This window comes from Crocodylus siamensis, chromosome 2, assembly GCF_052110815.1.
Source record: "Crocodylus siamensis isolate JL-2025a chromosome 2, ASM5211081v1, whole genome shotgun sequence".
Classification (NCBI taxonomy): Eukaryota; Metazoa; Chordata; order Crocodylia; family Crocodylidae; genus Crocodylus; species Crocodylus siamensis.
In genome coordinates this window covers 66,916,852-66,941,357 of record NC_143396.1, presented here as the reverse complement: position 1 = coordinate 66,941,357, position 24,506 = coordinate 66,916,852, and the positions used below count along the sequence as shown (strand labels likewise).

The 24,506-nt window shown below is 39.9% G+C and overlaps 1 protein-coding gene and 1 long non-coding RNA gene across 11 annotated transcripts in view; one reads left to right on the top strand and one right to left on the bottom strand.

Moving 5' to 3' along the window:
* Positions 1–11,407, top strand: part of LOC149870355 (uncharacterized) — a 53,925-nt gene extending 42,518 nt beyond the window's left edge. For 3 of the 5 annotated variants that reach the window (XR_016440722.1, XR_016440723.1, XR_016440721.1), the window contains 3 exons: positions 1,619–1,685; positions 4,583–4,742; positions 11,274–11,407. This is a non-coding gene — a long non-coding RNA (uncharacterized LOC149870355). Of the gene's footprint in view, positions 1–342; positions 1,105–1,618; positions 1,686–4,582; positions 4,743–11,273 lie in introns of those variants that run through there. The other 2 variants (XR_016440725.1, XR_016440724.1) reach the window with 2 other exon arrangements.
* Positions 1–24,506, bottom strand: part of SORBS2 (sorbin and SH3 domain containing 2) — a 405,698-nt gene that overhangs the window by 34,843 nt on the left and 346,349 nt on the right. For 3 of the 6 annotated variants that reach the window (XM_090036067.1, XM_090036071.1, XM_090036069.1), the window contains 5 exons: positions 21,799–21,855; positions 14,115–14,164; positions 13,385–13,572; positions 4,634–4,722; positions 1,400–1,446 (listed from right to left, as the gene is read on the bottom strand). In XM_090036067.1, coding sequence (XP_089892193.1) covers positions 1,400–1,446; positions 4,634–4,722; positions 13,385–13,572; positions 14,115–14,164; positions 21,799–21,855 — 431 coding nt within the window. Of the gene's footprint in view, positions 1–1,399; positions 1,447–4,633; positions 4,723–10,120; positions 11,705–13,384; positions 13,573–14,114; positions 14,165–21,798; positions 21,856–24,506 lie in introns of all 6 variants that reach the window. The other 3 variants (XM_090036068.1, XM_090036072.1, XM_090036070.1) reach the window with 2 other exon arrangements.

The window sequence follows — 24,506 nt, the reverse complement described above, 5'->3', positions numbered from 1 at the left end:
ACCCAAAACTGGACCAAAAGTAATTCTGGTCCACTTCTGGGTCTGCCGCTAAGCATGTGGGGTCCCCCCTGTGCTCCCATGGGATGCTTCATCTGCCCCATCATCTCAGCGTTCATGAGTCACTTGGTACCTTGAGGTATGTAGAAAAAATGTTTAAAGCTGTTTCCACGCCCAAATCATCAAATCTCTCTAAATTGATTTGGAGGGTTCCAATTCAATTTGGAGAGATTAAAGGGTCTCCATTTGGATTCGGTCACCGAATCTCTGCTAAATCAAATCAGCGAGTGAAGCTTTGCACAGCCCTAATATATAATCAATTTATTATGCATGAAGAAGAACATCTTCAGTGTACACCAATTCTGTATTTATATAAATTATTAATATAGATGTGTACAATAATCCTTTGAATTTACTTTATGATGCCCTATAGGTTTATGACATCATTGTTTTAGCATAAAGCACTGTTGGTGCACATTTTGAACAGTCTTTTATCCCAATTATTTTTATGCAAATACATTTGATGAAAATTATTTTCCTTTCTCTGCCACTTTTGTTTGTATTCTTTAAATGTACCCACATAAGCCCATTGATTTTAGTATGGTTGTATGAATATAACTGAAATCGTAATTTGGGCCACTGTATTATTTCTAAATTCTGAACTGTTTCTGGTTCTGCACACTACTTGGAAAAATACCTAACTTTAATTACTTTGATGAAGATTTGCACAAGTGACCAGTAATTTTGGTTCCTTCAGTTTTTGGTGTCCAGATTGGCAGCATTTTCAGGGGAATCAGGTAGTTAAAGTACTTGTATATGGGCACCAAAAATTGAGGTATCCAATATCGTTAATCACTTTTGAAAATCTTGGCCTATGTTTTTTCTTTTATCTCCTCCATGTATTTTCCCAAGATCTGTGTTTTCTAACTTCCTGTACATTCAAGTAGTCCTTCAGCTTGAGACTGAAATTGTCCATGGATAATGCTATTTAACTGACACAATTCAAGATCTTCATTAATGAGAAAAACTTGGGTTAAATACTGTGGATTTTAAAGAACGACAGAAGTGACAGAAAAGAGGTGGGCTCTGGAACCTGTACTCAGGAAGGTAAGAATGTACTGACGTCCCTACCTTTCAAGAGATATTATTGAGTATTTAAACATTCAAGAGTTTTAAAAAATAAAATAGTTTTTTAGCACATTAATTCAGGTTCTTAAAACAGAACAGAGTTCTATGCAGCCCCTTTAGGGTTCGGATCTCTCAAGAGAAATGTACTATTTCCATTGTCTCGCCTTCTGCAAGGCTAGAACATTGGTGGTAATGGTAGTTATTTGAACTCTTAAAAGACTGCTCCTGAATTTTACAAATAATTAATAAAGAATAACAGAACTTTAATACTTACTTAGAGGTCTGAGCCTTAAAGTCATATACAGCTCTAGCTGGCAGTTTCTGAAAAGCAGGTAAAGTGATTAATACCTACATGTGATAATATCACATTGCAAAAAAAAAGTTTAGGCTGCAAAATTTGAAAAATTATTTATAAAAAAAGAGATGTCTGAAGTGATTTTTCTACTAGGTCCATATTTAGGCACTTAAATAAGTTTTTTCATTTTCTAAATAGGGGATGCTGAGCAAAAGCAAATGAAGCTTGTCAAAAGTTCTGGACTTCTGAAAACCAGACCATATAGGTAAGTACAAATAGATTTTTATGAGCTTAACTTTTTAAGCCTGTATATCTGAAAAGGTTGACCTTTTTTACTTAACAATATACCAAAAATCAAACAAAACTGCTCACTCTGTTAGGATGTGCTCTCTGTGCAATCAGCAAAGTGTATGCAAAACTAATATAACTATGGGAACTATTAGAATTATTTTAAAAATTGGAAAGTGAACCAGAAGTCTGGTAACAGCAACCCAAATATTGTATATCCTATGTTATTAATCTGGATTCTATAACCTCTGACACTTTTTATTGCCTTTCATTTTATTCAGGATGCCTTCTCTGTACTACATACATGTACTTTGCTACCCTTCTGCTAATTCCTACTGAAAATGATATCCTGCTTTCTGGAAAATGGAAGAAATCATGGTTTGAAGAGCGTGAAAGCATTCTTAATTTCCCTAACTATTTTGATTTCTTCCCTGAGATATAGGACTGGAATGGACTCCCTGAATTACAGAGTCCAGTCCCCTGCTATCACATGTGATCACATCATATAATCCCTTTCACACATTTCTCTAAGTCTATCTCCAATCACCCCTAACTATTACCATTATTTCTAAATACAAGGGGCAAGGGACTGTAAGGACTGAAACTAGCCTTTTGGTATCACAGGTTACCATGTTTTTAAAACATGAATTATGTTCAGTACACAATGAATTATAGCTAAAGCCCATCTAGTCCAGCATCATGTCTCTGATAGTGATCAGGAACTGATGATTAAAAAGTATAAGAACCCTGTAGGAGGTAGATGGGGAGTTCTGGGTTGAAGGACTTTCATTCTTCTGTGCATGAAATGATGCTGATGAGAGGTAGGTAGATACTAGGGGTACACCAATAGAAATTTTTGGGGCTGATACCAATAGCCAATTTTTAAGGAGGCATGCCGGCCAAAACTGATCTGATTGCCGATACCAGCTGGGTAGCTTGGAGAGATGTGTGCAGCTGGTAAGTCTGGTGTGGTGGAAGGGAAGGCGGGAGAGGGAAGGGGCATGGCGGGCGGTGGGGGGCAGATCAAAGCCCCCATGGTGAGGGAGAAGTGGGGCTTGGGCTGAGGCAGGGGCTAGGACAAGTGTTGCTCAGCTGGGGTGGGGCGGGTGCAGGACTGAGTGGTGGCTCATCTGTGGGGTGCAGAGAGCAGGGAAGCAGCTTGCACTGCTCGTGCGGGAACTGCTGTTTTGAAGAACTTTGGGGTGGACCATCCTACCCATCCCAGCACCCCCGCTGCCCACTGTAAGCCCAGCCCTGCCCAACTGGAAAGAGCTTGGTACAGCCCCAGCCCCACACACATGCCAACCCCATGCCCTCCCAGATGAACAGCAGAAGCAGTGGCAGAAGCCATTGGATTAGCAGGCTTGTGTTGGATGAGTCACCAGACCAGTGGTTCCCACACAAGCCACGCTGCGGTGGGAGCCACCCCCCACCCCACAACCACCAGATGAATTGATGCTCCGTCCTGCACCTGCCCCGCCCTGGCTGGGCAGCGCTTGCTCTATCCCTTGCCCCAGCCCCAGCTCCACCCCTCACTCACTGTGGGGCCCTTGATCTCCCATCCCACCCCCCCCATGCCCCTTCCCCTTCCACCATACCAGACTTATCAACTGCACACAGCTCTTCACTGTCTATGTACTACGCTATGGCTGCATGCATGCACAGGCCATTTATCATCCAAATTATCAGTCATATCAGGCCGACTTCTGATGCAGACAATATTTTTTTATATCGGTGCCAATTTGATATCAGACCAATGTACTGGTACACCTCTAGTAGATACAAAGCAGCTTAATTTGCGTTTATATTGTTGACTACAACAATCTAATCCCAAACTGTGATGCAATAAGATAATGGACATTAGCAAGAGCTTGAAGAAGGTACTCTTTTTAAATTAAGATAAAAAGGGATAATTATACCTATTGTTTAGCTTTGGTCTCTATCTAGCTCCCTTCCTTTTTGTTATCTAACAAACATTATCAAAAGGTTAGGCAGAGTACTTCTACAGACTACCAAATTAAATCTGTGCTCCTGAAAGTGGACTAGCTTATTTAAATGGACACTATCAACTTAGATTTTTTTAAAAACGGGTTAATTTGAATTCAGCTTTCTGATAAACCCCTTTAAACTGTACATCCTAAAAAAACCTGTTAAAATAGTTTTTAATATCAACATTATTTAATATATCTGGAGAAAGAGACAGACCATGTGTGGCTTTATCTCTCTTCCCCTTTCTTTTTTTTTTTCTCTAAGAACAGTCTTTTCTGGTGAAGAACATGCAGCATCAACAAAATAGTGAAACTGAGTATATACACATAGTTAACTTTAGAAAACAGAACTAGTAAACAAGAAATAATTCTTCCCCAGTCTCTTTCAATTCGGAATCTTAAGAATTGTTGGTAACACTAGTATATAGCTGTTTTCAAACTGAAATTTAATTTCCAGTTTGATAGGTTTCCTTCAAGGAAGAGCACAGCACTCTATGCAGCTGGAATGGGCCTGTTTTGTTACCAGTTAATTCATACATGGCACCTTTTTATAATCAGGCAAGACCTGGCCCATCTCCACTTCACTTAAGATTGGTCAAGTAATAGTAATGCCATCAGCAAGTGGATCTTAAATCAAATCCTGTAAGTGACATTGTGTTGGGATACTGACATTATTTGATACTGATTATGAATTTGATGCTCTTTTACTCTGTTTAAATACAATTCTTTGAAAACAGTGAAGCACATTCTTTGTAAAACATTAAACATGCTTTCTATTACACTATTTAATGGCTAGTTATACATGTACTCCTATGGTTCCCCATCATTGCCAGACAGTTTTATTTGGTGCTAAAATAGCGTAAACATTAGTGTTTTGCCTTTACAGATAGTGTTTGGGCTTTTGATGCTGCTGGCTTATTCATTCCTGTTTAACTACCTCTCTGTCCGGAGTTCCTCTTCTCTCCCGTGGAGTACTTCGACCCACATCAGTGAAAGCAGAAGAATAACTTCCAGGGGACTCCTGGTCTACTGAAAATGGAAAGCAGGTTAATTCTGTCTTATTTCTAGCTTTTACTTAAAAGGAAACGACATCTAAAAATGTATAACAATGGAGAGTTTGAATCTGAACATAAATATATATTGTATTCAAATGCAGAACTCAATGTGTGCAAGCTGTAGGAGCAATATGAGTATTCTGCTCCTTAACTCTATTGCACTAGGGTTTCAACAAATGGAACCACTAGAGAAAAGGGTATAAGATAACGGTATTGAGAACTCAGCAGGAAAAATTTCCTCAATGATAACAATGTAAACACATAATTACATGCATGACAGATTTTTAAAATTATGTTACAATGATTGAATGATGAATAGAATATTTTTCTGTGTTATGGCCCAGAATTAATTTCCTCTTTACCCAAGTTGTTTATTAGGTTGCACATAGGAAGTTAGAAGGCTGTTACTGTCATAAAACAATTTTATTTTAAGGCAGACTGTGAGAGTGCACCAATCAATACTCACCATTGTGAAAGACGTATTTGCTGTAAAGCACAGTTTAAGATAGGACGCTACCTGCATTTATATATTTTAATATATTTGACAAAGAGTGTCCTTAAATAGAAGTCATGCACCCTCCATGATCTTGCAGGCTGCTTGCATAATAGGAAAATAAAGGGAATTATTTCAGGTTTATAAAATTTTGGAGGACTGAATGAACTACCTCCTTTCAGTCCTCAGATTTCCAACTGTATTTTCCTAGTGCCACAATGACATCTGGAAGAGAAGACCGCAAATGTAATATTCATTTCCTTTTGTTCAGTTCACACAATCTGTTCACCCAACCTGTGCCTCTATTAAGAAGTACCAATAGTAAACACAAAATTGAAAGCAATCTCTCCGTCGTTTTGTGGTTAGCCTTCTCTGAGTCTTACAAAAAGACAGACTGACTCTAAATGCTTTTTAGTATATTGTGCAGCTACTGTGTAAAGGTTGCAAATGAAAATAAGGGTTGTAAAGTAGTGATAGGGAGGAAAAAGAACTATTAGTCATTGGTTCTGCCAGCAATTTTGGAACTTAAGCATTCTGGGCCCAATAGAGGATATTTTCTTCAGATAGGCTGAGGACAGAAGATGCAGATAAACCAATAATAGAACAGAAGCTCAGTGCACATAAACCGGTATCAAAATGTCTGAAACTGGCTTAAGATGAACCTGGTTGAATGTAATATCAGACTTAACTGATTTGGGTCAGACCGGTTTATGAAATTTCTGTTCCAGACCCCTTCCTGGTTCAAGTTAGATCAGAGTCCTTCAGCTTCCCAGAATGCTTTGCAGCCCTGGGCTGGGCTGTACAGTCTGCTCCAGGGAGCAGGGCTGGCCCTACCCCTTGCTCCCTAACTGGAGCAGTGAGGGTTGGCTGACAAGTGGGTGGGGGTGGGAAACATGGCTGGGGACCATGTCCAGATCTACCGGGGGGAGGGCAGCCCCTCCCAGACTTTTTCCTACTGGAGTGGAGGGTGCAGATGGCTTTGGCCGACAGGTTCAGATGGAGGGGAGGGAGGAATGTTTAAATCCCCTCTCCCACCAGCATGGGACCCCAGCCAGGGTCTGCTTGGCAGGGGGTCAGCAGGAGACCAGCAGAGTCCACCCCCTCCCACCTCTGGCAGTAACTGAGGCAACCAAGTTGATACAGGGAGGGGAAGGGGGTGTAATGCTCCTCTGCTCCTCCAGGGCATGGGGGAAGGGGAAGAGGCTGGGGAACCAGGGCTGGAGGAACTGGTCCCCTGCCACCTTGGTGAGCACAGGACCAAGTCCTGCAGGACCAGACTGAGAGGTGAGGGTGTTGGCACAATTATCACATCTTTGTGAAAGAGCTAAGGGAACAAGAGAGGGTCCCAAAGAAAGCAGAGAACTACATTTAGATTATAAAGCAGAACCTGTACAAGGTGGGAGACTGGAATACTTAAGCACAGACGAAAGACACTGAATGCATGAGAGTCCTGCCAAAGGTGCTATAGGTGAAAAGTACACTAATGTCAAGGCACGAAAGGGGTGCAAGTGCACCTGTAAAACCCAAGTAGAGCTGAGGCCTGTGGGATCTCCACTGCAATGCCTAAAACTACCTGCTGATTCTCCAAGAAGGGCTTTATGAATACCTGGCTGTAAGGAGACTCTGCCCTCAGGTTTATGTAAGACTTATGCAAGGCTTTCTCTTGTTTATTTTGGTTTATTACATTCCATTTTAAGGTAGACTAAGTTGTGTGTAGCAACCTCCAGCATGCTAGCCCCAAGCTGGGGCCTGGCCAGACTCTTCTGCTTAAGCAGGGAGGGGGAAAAAACCTTTGAGCTCCAGTCCCTTCCCTTTGGCAGTGGTTGGCAGGCTGGGAGCCATGCTCTAGTGCACGTGGGCTTCTGGCCTGAGCTACTGCAGGCATGTCGCTGCATTTCCTGAATCAAAAGTGAATGTCTGTTCACTTGCTTCTCAGTTTAAAATCTGCAGCTTAGACTAACATGCAAAGACTGTACTTAGTCTCAAAGCCTACACACCTGTTACAGAGACTGCTTCCAAGAAATAGGCTGTGTGTGCTATATCTTAAATTGCAGCCAAAAATGTGGTTGGAATGTTCTGAGCGCATCCCCTGTGCTTTGAGGTAGATTGAATGATGCAGCTTCAGAAAGAACAGCTTCTTTTACTTGAATAACACTCCTAGCTCAATGTAAAAAGATTTTCTGTGATTCTTACACTATAAACTCATGGACCCCTACACTCCTTGTTATCCCCTACACTTGTTTGACTTCAGTTGCCACATTATGTGGCCTGGAACAACATTTTTATTATCATAATAGTATGCTTATTCTCATCTGTGATATGAGTCAATGAAATACCTGGCTAACACACACTGGTTACCATGTGCTAAGAAAGTGCCATTGCAATCATTTCATCTTCATCATACCCAGCTTTTCATTGTCACCAAAGCTATTATATGAGTGGGGGTTTTAGCAATGATTTTCAAGTTTTTAAGTACCAATGTAACCTTTACATGGTGTAAACAGAACTGCACGTGTTTCTGGCTGCATTAATGGAAATTTCTGCATATGTTACGGGGGCATTATGTTATACTATCTTTGATCTTTTGAGTACATGAGTGCACATATGTGTATCTGAATGGCAGCAAAGTAATAGCACTCAATGAGAAAGCTGCTGAGCCATTCTACCTATGCAGGAGAAAATGTCTAGAGGGTCAGTGCAGTCAGTAGAAACACCTTGATACTGCTCCAGACTGGAGTGGTATCTGCTGTCCAAAGGCCTACTGCTAGAAAGTCAATTATACCTTATAGTGAGTGAGTTTCTGTTCAGTGTCCTGTCCTCTTCTTGCTTGGATGCTCTAAGACAGTGGGGGCAAACTTTTTTGGCAGGTGTACAACAAATTAAGCCCCGTGTTGTCTCTGAATGCCACTCCAATCCCTTCCTTCTGCCTTATGTGCCACTCTGCTCTCCGCCCTCTGCTCCCTACCTGATCTGTTGCTTTGCTTTCTGCTCCTTACTATGCGTTTCATGCCTTATCTACTGTTCTACTTTCTGCTCTCTGCTTTATCTGCTTCTGTGCTGCCTGCCCTCTTTCTGATCTTCTGCACATCACGCACTGAGGTGGCTCCCGTTCCAACTGTGGCACACGTGGCAGGTTGGCAGCCCCTGCTCTAAGGGGTTCTCTCGTTTGTTCTCTAACTCTATTGGACAGGCAGACACCTGAGAAAACATGATGGATGGGCAAGAGGGCTAGTCATACTACCTTTCACCACAGTTTTGCAGATAGTGAAGAAATTCTGTTTTTGGGTTATGTTGGAGGAAAGAGGCTCTTGCACCTTTTCCTACCCTTGCACATCAGCATCGCAAAGGCTGAGAGCTTGTTGATAACCAGAAGGCCAAAATGTGAAATACAGCTTCACTGAAAATATCACTGGTTATAGAATGATTTTATACAAGAAACATACAACTTTAGGAGACTGCCAGACTTTCTGTGACTGTTATTTCTAGCAGATACCATATTTTGAGCTGAATTTCAAAATTAGATCCAAATACCGTTTGTAGTTATATTACTGTACATCTACAGAAAGCCTAATAACTATCTAGCAATTATCATTACTCCAGATTTTTGCTGATTCAAGCAAAAGCTGAATCTGGTCTTTGTGTACACATTTTCTAGTTCTATTTATAATGACTCATTGCATTTCAGTGAGATGTATAAATAATTACCACGTCTCAAAAACATAAGTAGTAGAACTATAAATTGTATTTTTAGGTGTTTTTACTCTCTGCATTTTGTTTAACAAGTTGAGACAGAATGGCAGCATCCTTGATATTTTTTTCCAAATGTGGCACTAGCAAAATTTACAGAAAAGAATGTGAAAATTAAAGATAAGACAAGAGGAGCACACAATGTGTACAATAGTCTTAGTTTTCTCCACATCAATTTTATGATTTCAGGAATGGCCATATAAATTTTCATTGAATTAGTTCACTTGAAATAATTTAAATTCATGCAATGATTCTGCTTTAAAGAGAAGTTAACAATAAACTTATCAAGATGATAGCAATTAACTTTATACTAGCTTTAAAAGAGGATCACTGTCAAGACGGATCAGGTTTTATTTATATTCACTTTCACAGTGTCCTTCAGCTTTGTTAATTTTCCTTTGCTACTTTGCACTTTGAAAAAGATAAGGCAACTGTTAACACATAAATTAAATTAAAAGATCTAGCTTTGTTGCCATGGAATTGCAACTTGCATCATTTGATCAGTGAAAATGGAATCTTTACTATTCATGGACTAAGGGTCTATTCACAAAAACTGCACATGCAGCTTTGATCAAATTGTACAAAAATGGACATAGTGAGCATGCCTCAGCTTTCTGACAGTTGTATACACTGAAATAGTTGGCGGAACATATTATTAATTTTGTTATGCCATGCATAGTTCATTAATAGAAATGCAGTGAAGGCTTTCACCACGTTGTTTTCCATTTGTCCATTACTTTACAATGCATACATATTTTTTATTGTGAAACCCTTTCAGTTGTCTAAAAATCTCTTCTCTTAGGGACTCAATTATTAAAAACAGGGCTTTATTTAATTTGTAGCATGGATCATTGATTTATAGCTTGGAAATCACTGTTCCAGACTTGGTGGCAAAAATAATGCTGCCATTATTTGAAAACCAGATTATTACAATTTTGTGAATAGACAATTAACTTATTCCTCTAATATTAATCAGATACATCAATGGGAAAACATCATCCTTTCTGTGGTGAACACTTATTTTAACCTGCATAAATCCTTGGTAAAAATGAAATGATAGGGGGTTGAAAATGAAAGGCACAGGATGGATGAGTGAATCACAAGAATAAAGGAAAGGAAGGTAATCCACCTTGGAAACACAGTGCACTATCATTGTCTTGGTTGTTGTTGTTGGTTGTATCCATGTCTTGGAAAGAGGCACTAAGAGGTAATCTTCCACAATCATTCTGGTACAATGGACAATGAATAGCACCATCTTGAGGCAGTGGATGAAAAGGCTGTTGCATGGGATTCTTTCTAACAGCTTTCAGAGATGAATTCCTTTCTGGAATGTCTGGGAGTAATTCTGTAATAAGTCTATGCAATATACTGTTGTCAGGCAAGCTTCCTCTTCTCTTTTCTGCTTTAATTTGATCGCAGATATCTTTGAGAGCAGAATCTAATGCTTCAAACACAGATGACTTGCTTTTAGTTTTTTCAGTCTGTTTTTTAGGGGTTGCACTTTTTTTCCTTCGGAAAGGCACTGGACTGACTAGGAATGCTATCTTAGAGAGACCAGATTCTGCTTCTTGTCTCCTTGGATCTTCAGTACTTTCCTGTTTAGCCCTTTCATGCTTTAGCATGGTGGTGAAGCGGGTATAGGATGCTGGGCATCTACCCTTGCAGGAACTGATGAGATGTCTGTGGTGGTGGTGGTGGTGGTGGTGGTGATGGTGGTGATGACCTGAACCATAAAAACTCTCAGAGGATGTGAAGGAAAAGTGATCAAAGTCACTTTCACTGCAAAAGGAAGAACCCTCTATCTGGATAAAGTCACTGAGATCAGAGACCACTCCATCTTGGTCGCTGTCTGAAAAATCCATGTGAGATCTTTGTGGTTCATCAGTGGTCACTTCAATATGAATTGGCACCAGAGTTTTAGGCTTGCAATGTCGTTGTACCTGAGTGGGATGTCTACCTTGATTTTCCTCTTCCAGCAAGGATTCAATAGAAAATCGCCTCTTTGGACATAAGCCATTTTTAGGAGGCTCAAGTGTTATTGTTGATAATGTTTCATCACCTAGATTCGGCATTGATTTTGACTTTTGAATTAATTTTTCAAATTCAGATATCCTGGTAGGAACCATGTCCCTGGGGACCTCTTCAGTAGAAGATTCTCTCCAACCTTGAAGCATGCCTTTGTGCTGTTCTTTCTCATACTGTAATATTCTGGACTTTACAGAACAAATCACCTCAGAGTTCATTAAATCTTTCCGATTGATACGATGCATTTTTTTGTACAGTTTTAGGAATCCTGGGGCATCATGGGCTGATCTATGACGAACCCTTGACCTACCGTTACTGCGGCTGTCAGGAAGATAGGGGGAGGCCCAGACCATGGAGCAACTGTCCTTGGAATCCTCCTCACATAACAGAGAACCCATGCTTTCAGACTTGGCTTGTGCATCAGCAAAGTTGTCGTGATCGTCTGTTAGCAGATCATCGCAGCTACGAGATTTCCGCTTGGGAGAGGCAGTTTCTTCCGTGCTGCTCCAGACTTCTGCGTTCTGACGAGTCATTTGCCAGCCATTCTTGTAGCTGACTGCCCTTCTTGAATCACTTGGAACAGCTAAATGCTGTTGGTAAGTGCTACAGTAATCTAACTCATTTGAGGCATTGTGGTTGTGCATTGAATAACTGAAAAGGGATGGATGTACTCTGCTAATATCCCCACCTTTATAATCCATAGAGCAGCATGGTAAAAAAGAGACATTGCCAGAAATTAACAGGTTCAAAAAGTTGGAAATGTCAATAAATATCAGAAAGAACAGAAAAGAGAAAGCAGTTAATGTACTTAGTCTAGCAATCAAGGTCAGTACATACATTATTAAAAATTAGAAAAGAAGAACAAGTAATCCATATTAAACAGTTGTTTAGTTTTCCAAATGCAAACATTTACTATGCATGATTTAAATATCAGAAGGGATTCAGTGCCATAGGTGTCTAATCATCTCCAAATTCACTTAAATATTGGGGCATTCTATCCATAAAAAAGTACCACTGGTTCTGCAGGGGTAGTAAGAGAAATAAAAGCTACTGGAAGCCAAAGCAAAAATCCTAGATCCAGACACACCCAACTCTGAGAGAGCTTGAATCCGGATAACTAGAAGCCACAGCAATTAATGTTGCCACTGCTTCCCAGCCACCACACTTCTCAACTTGTGGGGAGCTCCAGATGGCATGGCTGTGTAGACTGGATTTGGCCAGTGGGCTGGAGCTTGAGCACCACTGGGTTCCAGTTTCACATTCTGCACTGCTTTGCCACCAATAAAACACTGAACTGCAGTTGCAAGTTTTAACTATTCAAGTAGCACTGTGAGATGAGTCCTGCTCCATGGCCAATTAGCTTAATGGCAGATGCTCTAAAGGAATGTATTCCTCGATATAGAGACTACTCATATAATAGCTACTGCTTTTTCCAAAGCATGCTTGGTTTAACTATTACCTTTCCTGCCATCATCTTCCCCACTGTTAATTTGCTATCTCTCCTTGTTTTCTTTTGTTGCAACCTAGCCCATAAACTCTCTGGGTGAGGAACTGCCATTTAAAAAATAAATGTACACAATGCTGAGGACAAAGTGGGCCTGATTACAAATCTTAGCTGATAGATAATGGAAAGAAAAGGGGAATAGGAAGACTCAATAAATAATTGCTATAATGCCTGCAAACCTTTTGTCTTACTTTAAAAATAAAAATGTGGTTACAAGAAAGAACTACTGGGAAGAAAAGGAGGAGAGGTTTGAAGGGCTGTTAATTAATAAAGGACTGTCCTACATAAGAAGCAGAAACAAAGGGTTGCATCTAACCTATTATGTGCTTTTAAGCATTAACAAAATTAATCAATTCAGTTTCATACAAGGGGTGCTTTCTTGCTTAATTAGCTCTTTAAAATGTATCACCTGTCAAAAATCAGCTATAGGCTTGAACAAGGGGAGAAAAGCTTTCAAGATTTCTTGACCTGGCAGTAATCATGAATGCTGTTTCTCATCATTCATGTTCTATACATATGGGAAGCATTTAAAACTTTTTAATAACTTCATAAATACTGGTAAGAATGCAATGTACTAAATATACTTTTAAGAGATTATGTGAAATGAAGCAAATAATTTTCTTTCTTTAAAATGTGCTGTAGATCCTGCATGTGGCAAACCCCTTTACAATCTAGATTTGAATCAATTAAAATAATTATGCATGAATAAATATGCTAACACCTCAACAGAAGACAGCTGCTACAGTTCTCCGTAATAACAGCAGGCAGTTCCTTCCAATTATTACCAACTTTCTGTATAGTTTATGCTAAAATCTCAGGAATTAACTAAGTTCTTGTCCATTTTCAGATTTGTTTGGCTCTTACCTTTTGCTTTTGATGGAGAAGAAGGCGAAGAGCTAGTGAAAGGTTTTCTGAGGGTGTTGTACAAGCCTTGTGCATCTGCCCGACCTAGACTAGGCCTGTTTGCATTTTGATCGCTGTGTGCCCTCTGGTGACTTACAGCAGGCTCTGACTTCCTCCTTTTCCTGTAGTCACTTGCAGTACTTGCAGAACTAAAGAAGTAATCAATATTAGTTCCATTTTAGGCTTTGAACCCAGCATTCACTTGAATGCCTTCTCCCCACGGATCAATAAGGCAACCCAATAAATCATCAAACACTTAACAGCAGAGATGGAGTTAGCCTACTGATCACCTGGGAAAACTGCTCCATGTGTCATCTCTGGAAGCACAGTCCTCTGCCTGTTTCCCCCTTACATAGCTGGTGCTCACAACAGGCTTCAGCAGGGATATGGGAGGGAAAATCTCTGCCCATCTAGAATGGCTACATTTTTTCCCACGTCCTCCAAACCCAACCCAACATGCGTGTTGTGAGCAATGTTATGCAGGATGTAAACAGGAGTCAGAGGGTAGACATAAGAGAGTAGATATATGAAGAAATCCTAAATCAAGGTCAGTATGAAAGAATAGGATTTAAGATCTTATGCATTCAAGGGTACAGGTATCTAGGCTAGTGTATACTGATGCAAACCTTGTAGGTTTGTTAGCTTGTCTACTGTAACTAGCATTTATCTTGTTTACTGTATTATGTCTTACCTAGAAGGTCTCTCCAGGCCTTTGTCTGTTGAAGAGTGATATAAGGAGGTCTGTAAAAGCAAATAAGTGAATCTATTAAACTTCTGTAGTTTTCTACTGTCATTGTGAAGCAATTTTCATTTAATAAACTATAAGAAGCCTGGATAAATCATGATAAATATCCTGCACACTCCAAGTTATATGTACTGGAATATTTATTAAGAAAAGTTATGCAATTTTTAAAGAGCACCATTACATTTCTTAAACCAATTCTATTTTAAAAGTACTACTGATAAAAATCCAAAAATGCTAGTGCCTTTCTGCACATTTTTTCAACATTAGATACACTGGGATTGAAATAAACTTTACAGTAAAACATAAAAAGAAACTTCTAAGACGTTTTTTATCTGGTCATATGGCCTGCATCATTTCTCCCAATTACTCACCAAAGTATTGATATCAATTACAGCTGGAAACTCTTTGTATAAATAGCTGAAAGAGACATGAGTTTTGTAGCCAATTGTTGGTTGTCCTAAGTTCATATTATGAACAGTTCTTATCACAGAAGCCTTTCCACAGATGTAAAATGTCACTGCTGTGAGAAGATGGAATGTAAAGCTGCTCTGAAATATTTTTAACTTGTCAACATAAGTTCAAACTTAAGTGATGACTACGTTTAAACCAATCACTTAATGGATTTCCAGGCTGCAGCCAGAATTAGAGACACACAGTATTACAATTTGTGAAAGCTAGAAACAGAATAATGTTGTCCCTGTGGCGCCTCTTCGTGGGTACAAAGCTGTCATTCAAATGTTAAACGTATTTTAAGTTCATGCTATACATTTCAGAGCTGAACTAATGAACTGGAAATAGAATTTGCACAAAGTCTTATAAGCTGCAGGAACTACTTTCTCTGTACGGAAGGGTATAGGGACTGTGAAATCACAGAGAAAATATATAATCATCTTGAGCTCTTTTTAGTTTCAATATATTACTTTGTCAAATCATGTGAGAGGCATATAATCACACCTCTAGAGGTCCTCCTTGGTTTGAGAAATGTGTTGAAATAGATTCTGTAACATCATTAGCATTCTGCACAGCACATGCATTCCACAGTGACGGTCAATACTACCTAAATGTAATGGGTTCTATAAGGACAAGATATACGAGGGACTCTTTAGCTGTCTTTAATTACTTTTCAATTGCCTGCCTTCTTTAACCACCTATATCACACACAAATTGATTCCATCAAAACACTAAGAGAAATTTTTATTTTGTTCTCCAGTGTACTTTATCACATTTAAATACAGAGATAATCCCACAAGCTTGGATAAAGCATGAATCAAACATTTGCTAAAACACAGCTGAAGTTTTAGGCAACTTTGCCAGTTATTTTTGGCATTTTTACATGTGCTATCAGAGGAGTGGAAAGGGGTGCTTTAATTACAGTGCCTCTGAAAGCGCCCAGAATTTCTTGTGTATCAGCGTCCCCACACTTCAAAATGGCAGCAGGGGTGCTTTATCTAAAGCTTGTCTAATGAGCTTTAGTTAAAGTGCCCCACCCCATTTTGAAGCGTGGGGACACTGATAGACAAGACATGGAGACTTGCTGGAGCACGGTAATTACTTGAGTCTTAATTACTCAAGTAATTAATTAAGTCTGCTCTGATGCACTGTAGTTACAGTGCATCAGAGCAGCCTCTGTGATTGTCTATATGCACCCTCTAATCAGTTGGTTAATAAGATTTAGTATTATCTCATTTCCATGGAAAGGGAAGCTGAAAGTTGTTAAAAACAAGAACTATACAAAACTGCAAAGATGTGTTGATTAGTTACCAGAGAAAAGACTTGCAGGTGAGCTCTAGGTAACGATATATATGACTTGTTATTTATCTGAACCAAACTGATTTTGGTTTACTGATCTATATTACCACCACATACCTGCATGACTGAAATGCCCAGAAGCCCCAGTCAGGGCCCTACCGTATAAACACATACCAAGATGTACTCCCTGGTCCAAAGAAGTTACAAATCCAAAAAATACAAGTGACTGTAAAGGTGATAGAGAGGGAACACTATAAAAATGTACAAGTAGAAGCATCTCTGAAAAGCAAACTTTATGGAATTTCTATTTTCAAGAAATTTCAAAATGTCAATGTTTCGTTTCCCATGAACCAAGAATTTTAAGACTTGGCCAGGTCTAGTATCCAGTGTGTTCTTTTTCAGTTGATTCTGAAACAAAATATGCCGTTGGGTAAAGTTATGTGAAGACTGCAAATCCTTCAAGAAAATAACTCCCCTTCAGTCTTTTCAGCATTTTTATGTTCATTTCAACTAACTCTCCAGGGATCAATGAGAGCCTCTTCCATGAGTGATTACTGGTAATGTGTCCGATGACCAAGAGCTCCCGACTTGACAAAAATAGCAAAGCGCACAAAGATAAAGATATGGACACTGTTTTTGTCATATGAGAGAAACTAACTCTCTCATCCCTTGATAGGCAGAGAATATACTGAGTTTGGGCAGTATTTTTTTAAGTACCATACATTCCTGTAGGAATGTGCTGTTGGGGACTCTTTGGAATCCCTTTGTTAACATTCTATCACCATGCTGAAGGGCGAACTGAGGCAATCTCATTTTTACTGATGGAGTTCTTCCCCCTTTGGATACTGTTAAAACATCCCTGCCACTGATGCCTTATCCCATTGGATCTTACAACTGCCTCTGAAGAACAAATCACATCCCATTGACGTACACTAGATTTCAGCAAAAAGCAGGTATTTCCATTTGATCTAAATTGGAAAATAACAGAATAGATTCTTCTGCCTCCCACCATCCTTCTTCTCTGTAGTGCATTACTGTAACACAAGGTTTCCTAGGGTAAGAAGAAATATTTTTATGCAGTCCTGTGTTAAAAAAATACTGGCACCATCCTACTGTACTCCTCTGACTTGCCCCATAGAGGGAAGAGGTGCGATGAAAATTAGGTCAGCATGGACATGGACTACTTATTTTATTAATTTAGGTAACTATTTTTTAAATTAAATATGTATATTAGATGTGCTAATTAAGTTTTCCATAAAATGCTGAAGTACAGGCAATGTGAAAGCCATGACTGATCTGCACGTAATCAAAGAGAGCCTACAATTTTGTAGGAAGTAGCAAAAATAATACGCAATACCACTGCTGTCTGCTGTGGTATAGAAGTCATTTCTGCATCTATACTTTATAGATTAAAGTTGCCTCAGGTAGGATTAAATTGTAATTTGTGACCTATAGCACATAAGCCCTCAACATGATGCATTAAATCTGCCCTTCCTTAATCTTAAGGTTCAGGGAGATAGAAAAGTATATTCATGGTAGATGAAAATTCTATAGCAGTGACCACATGGATATCTGCTTTATAATGGCTCTTTGTGGGAAAACTGATTACACCCTGATCTTTCCAATGTTAGGAACTTCCATCAGTGAAGATGGTTTGCTTTCCTGACCCATTGTATCTGTTTCTCATTTAGTTTTTTGCATGCTAGTACTTGATTCACAATTTTCCCCATTATATGAGAACAAATATCTATTTTTTTTTTTTACTAGTTATAAATAACCTGCAAGCCAGTGGAAAGACATTTTTTGCAAGTTTTTCCTATGGATCTTCATCTGTTGCTGACATCTGTCTAGGTAATATGCTTAGACATTACTTTACACTATTACCAAGTGCTAACAGATTTCTCTATTGTATTTTGAAAAGGAAGTAATTGGTTAGTAAAAAAAAAAAATGAAAATCAGAGATACAGAAGACCCAAGAGCAATATCTTTTAGGCTATGGACAGACATTCAGAAAATCTGAGCCTGAATTGATTCAATCTTTGCAGGTTAGTCTAACCTGGCTAGGCTGAACCAGTTTGTAACTGGGTAGACATCCCCTCTGGACTGAGGAAATTCAGGCACATGTCTGCAGTGCCTCAGGCTAGCAGCTGGTGGGGACAGCCCACCCTTCCCCTTCAGAGTGCTGAGCTGGGGGGGGCGGGTGGCTAGGCCCCAGCAGGACACTCTGATTATGGAGGGGTATAAACTCTCACCCTGCCTGAACTGTCCTGGGCTTTTCCCCACTGGCTACTCGAGTGGCAGGTGTGTTGCCAACCCCCAGCCCCCTGCTAGCACTCTGAGGCAAGGGGAGGGCGGGTAGGCAGTGCATGCATCTGCTGATGATATGGAGCTTTCAATCTCTCTCTCCCTGCTTCTTTATACTGTCTTCAGAAAACTGACAAGCAAGCAAGCCAGCAGGAAGATGGTAACAGTGTTTATCACCTCATCAGCAAAACAATAGCTTCTCTCCATTAGTTCAAACTCTTCTTAAACAGCTTACCAGCTGACCTGTTGATTAGCTTCAAAAAGCCCTAAGTGGTCACTGTTCTGTTTGCCTGTCCCAGTGAAATTGGAGACACATACAGACACTTCCTAGCATTAGCTAGCATACCACATGCCTCGGGTCTGTGGGGCTGGGGTCTGCGCTGTGGGAGATGGAAGGGGGGAGTTCCCTGCTTGAGCAGTAAGGGTTGGGTAAGGCAGGGGGAAGACAGGCAGACCCTGCTGTACCTGCAGTCTCTGCTGTAGCTCCAGCCCTGTTGTGGAGCAGAGAGCCCCGCCCAGCCCAGAAAGCATGCCAGGTTGCTGGAGGAGTCTGGTTTAACTTAAACCAGTAAGGGATCTGGGACAGACATTGCATAAACCAGTTTGTGCCAAATCAATTAAATCTGATACTACATTCAACCAGGTTTATCTCAAACTGGTTTAAGCCATTTTCAAACTGGTTTATGTGCACTGAACATCTGTTCTGTTACAGGTTTAAACCAATTTCTAATCAGTTAAACTGGTTTATGTGTAACGTCTGTCCCAAGCCTTAGATATAAAAACCCAACTCAGGAAATCAATTATTCTGTAGCTTAGAGAGAAGGTTTACAGTGACAAATTAAAACAAATAATCTGCAGCATGCAAGAAATGAAGCATCACAAAACAACTTTTCCACATGCTGCTGAAGTAGAAGGACAGCTGTTACTGAGATATGTTGATAATAATTTCATGAACAGGCATTAAACCTGTTTACAGCTCTCAGGGAACAGTTCCTATTTTGTTTTCTAAAGATGTAGAATGATTTTAGAGCTGATGAAAGATGCTGTACTGGTAAATCAGTGTGTTTACATATTGTGAGTCTGGCCCCCGGCTCATGGGTCTTTATAAAAAATGAAACATTCCAAGTTCCATTTATTTGCTTTCTTGTTTTTTAGAGATCATGAAGCTTTCCTCTGAAGCCATAAGAAGTAGAAACTTACATTTTTAAAAGGGAGTTGAGCTTTTCATGAAACTACTTGGCTTCAGGAGCTGAGGACTTGAGATAAACACTGTATATTGTGAGGCTTCTAATAAAATTGTGAGAGCCAGCTGCACTGAGAAAGTTTCACTGACAGCTATAGAAACTACAGTTGTCTTTGTTTATTTATGCAACAAAGAGTTTTTGGTTTTCCATATGTTTTCTCCCATATCATAAAAATTGCAGAGGAATACGAAATGTAGATTTTCTGCTAGAAATTTGATTGAAACCACAATTGCACATGATATTTGACCATCTTTCATCAAACAACAACTAGAAAGTGCTTTCTTTTGATCATGTGTAATGGCCCTTCAAGGAATATAGACTACCAAGAGTAAGATAGATATTCCATCCAAATGTCAACTAAAGAGAATACATCAGTGATGTGGAATTGCTATTCAGCTTGAGTCGGGGACTTGAAGAGCAAAATATTTTGCCACCATCCACTAATAGTTCCTGGATATGAAAGTTGCACTCATATACCCTTTTCCCTATTTGGTCTACACAGATGCATGTATAACAGCAGCCCCTGTTCTTTTCCAGGTGGAAATCGCCAAAGCTAGGGAGGATGGCAAGGCCTTGTTTGTTTGATTCCCCTCTTGAACCATGATTGCATGTTAAAATACAGTAAGCTGCAGCGTATTCACTCATGCCACAGTTTCATCTCTTCATGTATAATAGGAACCTCAAATAAGAATTGGAGACCATATGCATTTTTCTCCTATTAAAGCTCCTAGAAGTGATGGTGTGTTGAAGGCAGTTAAAGACAGAGGAGGTACACTGTGTACTTACTGAATGGCATTGTGTCTGCATATGCTGTGTGGAGGAGGCTTACTGGTTCCCCTATTTCATGATTCCCACCATTCCTAAAAGCTGTCCAATATGCTATAGGCCTTAGGCGGCAACCCAGGTAAAAACATATTCTCTAGAATATTCAGCCCTGTCCAAACTATGAACTCCCCCTTATCCTACAATGAAGGGCAACAGAGTCAAACTTATAAAAAAAGTAACAGCTAAAATAACTGAATAAGAGGATGAAGCTTTATGAAATTTTCATCTTGTCATGTTTAAATTCATCCCTATTCAAGAAAATAGTTATGTATATATTTAAACTTAACCCATGTGTGAGTGGTTTCCCGACTCTAGGCTTTCATAGTAATTGGCAGTAGATGCAGGAAAAACTGGGGAAAGATTGTATACGTGCACATGTGAAAACTGATGCTAACTTACTGTCAAAACATTTTGCTTGAATGTGCTTCCCTTACTGTTTTATTGAATCCATTATATTTCCTGAAAAGTTGTTTAAGCAAAGTACCCTTTGCCAGATTTCCCCCTTAAAAACTTCAGAAGTGAAAAATATCTCAGGTAAAATTTCTCAGAAATTGCTTCAAATTCATACATACTTTTTTTTTTCAATCAGAAAGAGGTTTTTTTTAATTAATCAATTGGAAAATGACTATGTTATAAATATTTTATCTAGCTTTATTCCAAAACGCCATAGCTCAGGAAATTCAATTGGCCTCCTCTATTGTATGCTTAGTGCATTCAATTCTCATGGAAGTCTACAATGCAATGAACTATGAAGTCCATGATTTTCTTTTTTTTTTTTGTTTGTTTTTTTGTTTTTGTTTTTGGATGGGAAGAAAAGGAGAAATGTGAATATCCTAAAGCTACTACACATGTCATACAGGACACACAGACACAAAGACTACCATAACATGTATATGGAAACTAGAATGAAAATCTGGATTTCCCCAAGTTAGAACAGGGCACTGACAGCCCCTATCTCATCCCGATGCTTTTGAATCAGAATCATGATCACTGTCAATTCCTAGGTTATCTGCTACTAACATTTAGCCATAATTCCTGGTAGGATAGCCTGATTAGTAAGCCTAATTACATATATTTCAGTGGAATAAAACTTGTTCAACATGAGTCTCACTTGAAGTCTACAATTTATAGCTAGATATATTCATCATAATTGTAGTTTACGTTGACTAGTTCATGGGGATTTGAAAACAAAGCACTTGCCCAACTATGAGGAAATGATATTGCATCAAGATTTAAAAGCATATGGTTTATGTTGTAAATATGAATGTTAATCTCTGGGTGGTATGGGAGGAGCATGGACTCACAGTGTCTAGTGTAATAAAAACAACATCCATATACATAAAAGATCTGGAAGGATATGAAGACAGAGGTAAATGATATAGAATTAGAAACGCTATTGATTATTGGTAGGATACCATTAAATATTAACAAACTCAGATATGTATAGAAAGTATCACAACCATGTTTCCCAAGCTAGTCATCTAAACAAGAAAGAATGCTTCCTTTACCTCATTAGAAACACCAGAAGAATTGTCTTGAACATAGTCCAAAAGTTTTTTAGGAGGCTGCATCATATAAGCAGAAGTGTAGAGATGAAATGGAGGAGAATCAATGCCAGCAAGGAATGAAACATGTGGAGAAGGTGACATAATTAGAAACCAGGTGTTGACAGCATCAGATACAAGAGTGACACATATACAGCAAAATGAGGGGAAACTGGAAGGAAAAATGTGCTACAACAATTTTGTAATAATCATCAAGCATCTTAAAGTGTTAGTAAATTTAGTTAGCAAAATTTTAAATTTGAATAATTGTATTAAGAATAGCTATTTCTAAAACTACTGAGCGAGAAGAATATAAAGGGTTGGGGACTGATGGCCTACCAGTGAAATCTCCATATGCACTTTACCTTATAGAAGATAAGGATGACTGACCTTGCTAGTATTTTAGTTTTGCGACAGAAACTAATTTGCCTATGTTTATCTATATAGCGATGAATGATTAAAAACAGTCTGGGCAGATAAAAGGACTTTAAAGATTGGGTTGGAATGAAAATATGATATAATATAGACTGTTGGACTGTAATTTTTTTAAAAAAATCGTTAAATGACTTCTGTATTTTTGTGTTATTAAATACATTGGTTCAGCAAAAATTAGGACCCCCTACGTAAAGCTCTAAAAATAATTCAAAGGCTTCTACTTGCATATATTTGGTCTGCAGATACAGGATTTGCTCCTACTCTCACTGAGGGAGTTTTGCTATTCACTTAGGGCTGGGTCCAAAAAAGGATTTAGATTTGTGTATTCAGAGCAAGACAGTGTCATGCTGAGAAGCAGCACCATATTAAAATAGCTATGTGGCTTCTGGTTTGGGAATTAGCAAGGACAGAGTGGAACCCAAAACCCAGAGTAAGGCATGTAGGCTCCCTGTGCAGTGCATGGGGAATTAGACACCTTAGGATGGGCTCTTCTCTGGATGGTGTAGATAAGGGCAAGATAGCTTTAGTTTCCTCCTTTATTAGAGGGGAATCAAATCTACTCCTTTCACTTACTTGCTAAGTGCTCTAGCTAGTTATTGTAATCTGGAAACATCTTCCACACAGTAGCATAACTAGGGCATGGCAAGCAGAGCACCGACTATGAGGGGGTACCAGAATCCTGCCCACTCCCTTGCTTGGAGCCTTTAGTATGGTAGAGGCATCCCTGTGCCTCCCCTGTTTGGCCATAGAAGCATCCTGGTACCCAGCTAGTGCATCGGGGTAGAAGTGCTCCCCCCACCACAGGAGTTTTTGTAACAGCAGGCACAGTTCTATACCTGAAGGTAGTTATATACCTGATAGGGCTGTACGAAGCTTTGGTAGCTGCTTCAATTCAGAGGAGATATGGCCCGATTCGGCAGCTGAATCTCCAAATCCAAATTGAATCGGGAGACCAACTTAAAGGTCCAAATTGAATTGGAAGCCTACAAATCAATTTGGAAAAGATTTTACTCAATTCGGAGATTTGGCCATAGACTAAGCAGGCAGCAGTCCTCAAGGACGTTGGACACAGCTGCTTCCAGCTGCTAAGTCTGTTGTGGTGGGCGGAGTGGAGAGGGAAGAGGTGGGGGGGGGGGCAGATCAATGCCCCCACAGTGAGGGAGGGATTGGGGCTGGGACAAGCTGCCCAGCTGGGGGGTGGGGGGTATATGTGGCAGTGCTGGAAGTGGGGGCTATGCCCTGCCACTTGCCCAGCCAGGTCAGGGAAGGGGGGCACGATGCAGGAGTTGCTCACTCCAGGCGGAAGGGGGCAAGTGGCAGCAGGGCATAGCCCCTGCTTCCCAGTGCTGCTGTGCCTGCAACTCTCTCTCTCCACTCTCCTGGCTGGGCAAGCGGCAGCAGGACATAGCCCAGCCTCCCCACACTTGCCTCTCCACCCAAGGGCTAAATGAGCTTGTTGCGCCACTGTCTCCATGGTTTAAGGGCTGAGGGAACACGGCTCCACTATCACTACTCTAAAAGAAAGTGGAAACCACCACTGCGTATTAGGAGGAACATAGCTTTGGTGTAAGATGGGTGCTGAGCAGCTCAGTCCTGTCAAAAATAAAGTGCTCCTGGGCATACATGAGTGGAGAATTATTGGTACCTGAGAAACTTTAAAGTCTGAACGTGAGGTGCCTATGAAATTTAGGTGTTTTCAGGATTAAGCTGCAGCTGAGCAGAGGTTTTCAGGAGTGCTATTTTGGGACTACAACAGTCTATTGAAGTCCTTTTGGGGATGTGGGTTTTGATGCAAAGGGGGAGCAGGTCCAAAGAGTATATATAGATTCAAGCAGACCTCTGAAAGGTGTGGACAGGTGAACTAATTGTACTGAGGTTAAAGAGGGGAGGAGTGGACTTACTGCACTTCAGTTGCTTGGCAGGAACCCTTCCATGTGTTCAGTCCTATCCTGTAGTAAGTGAAAGTTAAATCAGGGGAGTTCACCACTGAATGAACCAGTAAGATACCCTGGTTTAACTTGCACATACTATATAGAAGGAGCAGGCATAAGAGCCAGTTTACTGCTGAGCAGCTTACGAGCAAGTCTCCCCATTCTCCTGAAGTACATCTAAGTTGTTTGTCCATACCCTGGGTGCAAACAAAAACTAACAGGGATCTCCCTGATTTATGTATAAAGTCATATGTTCTCTGTGTGCATGTTTCAGATGGACAAAGGACAAAAAAAATCAGGATATAT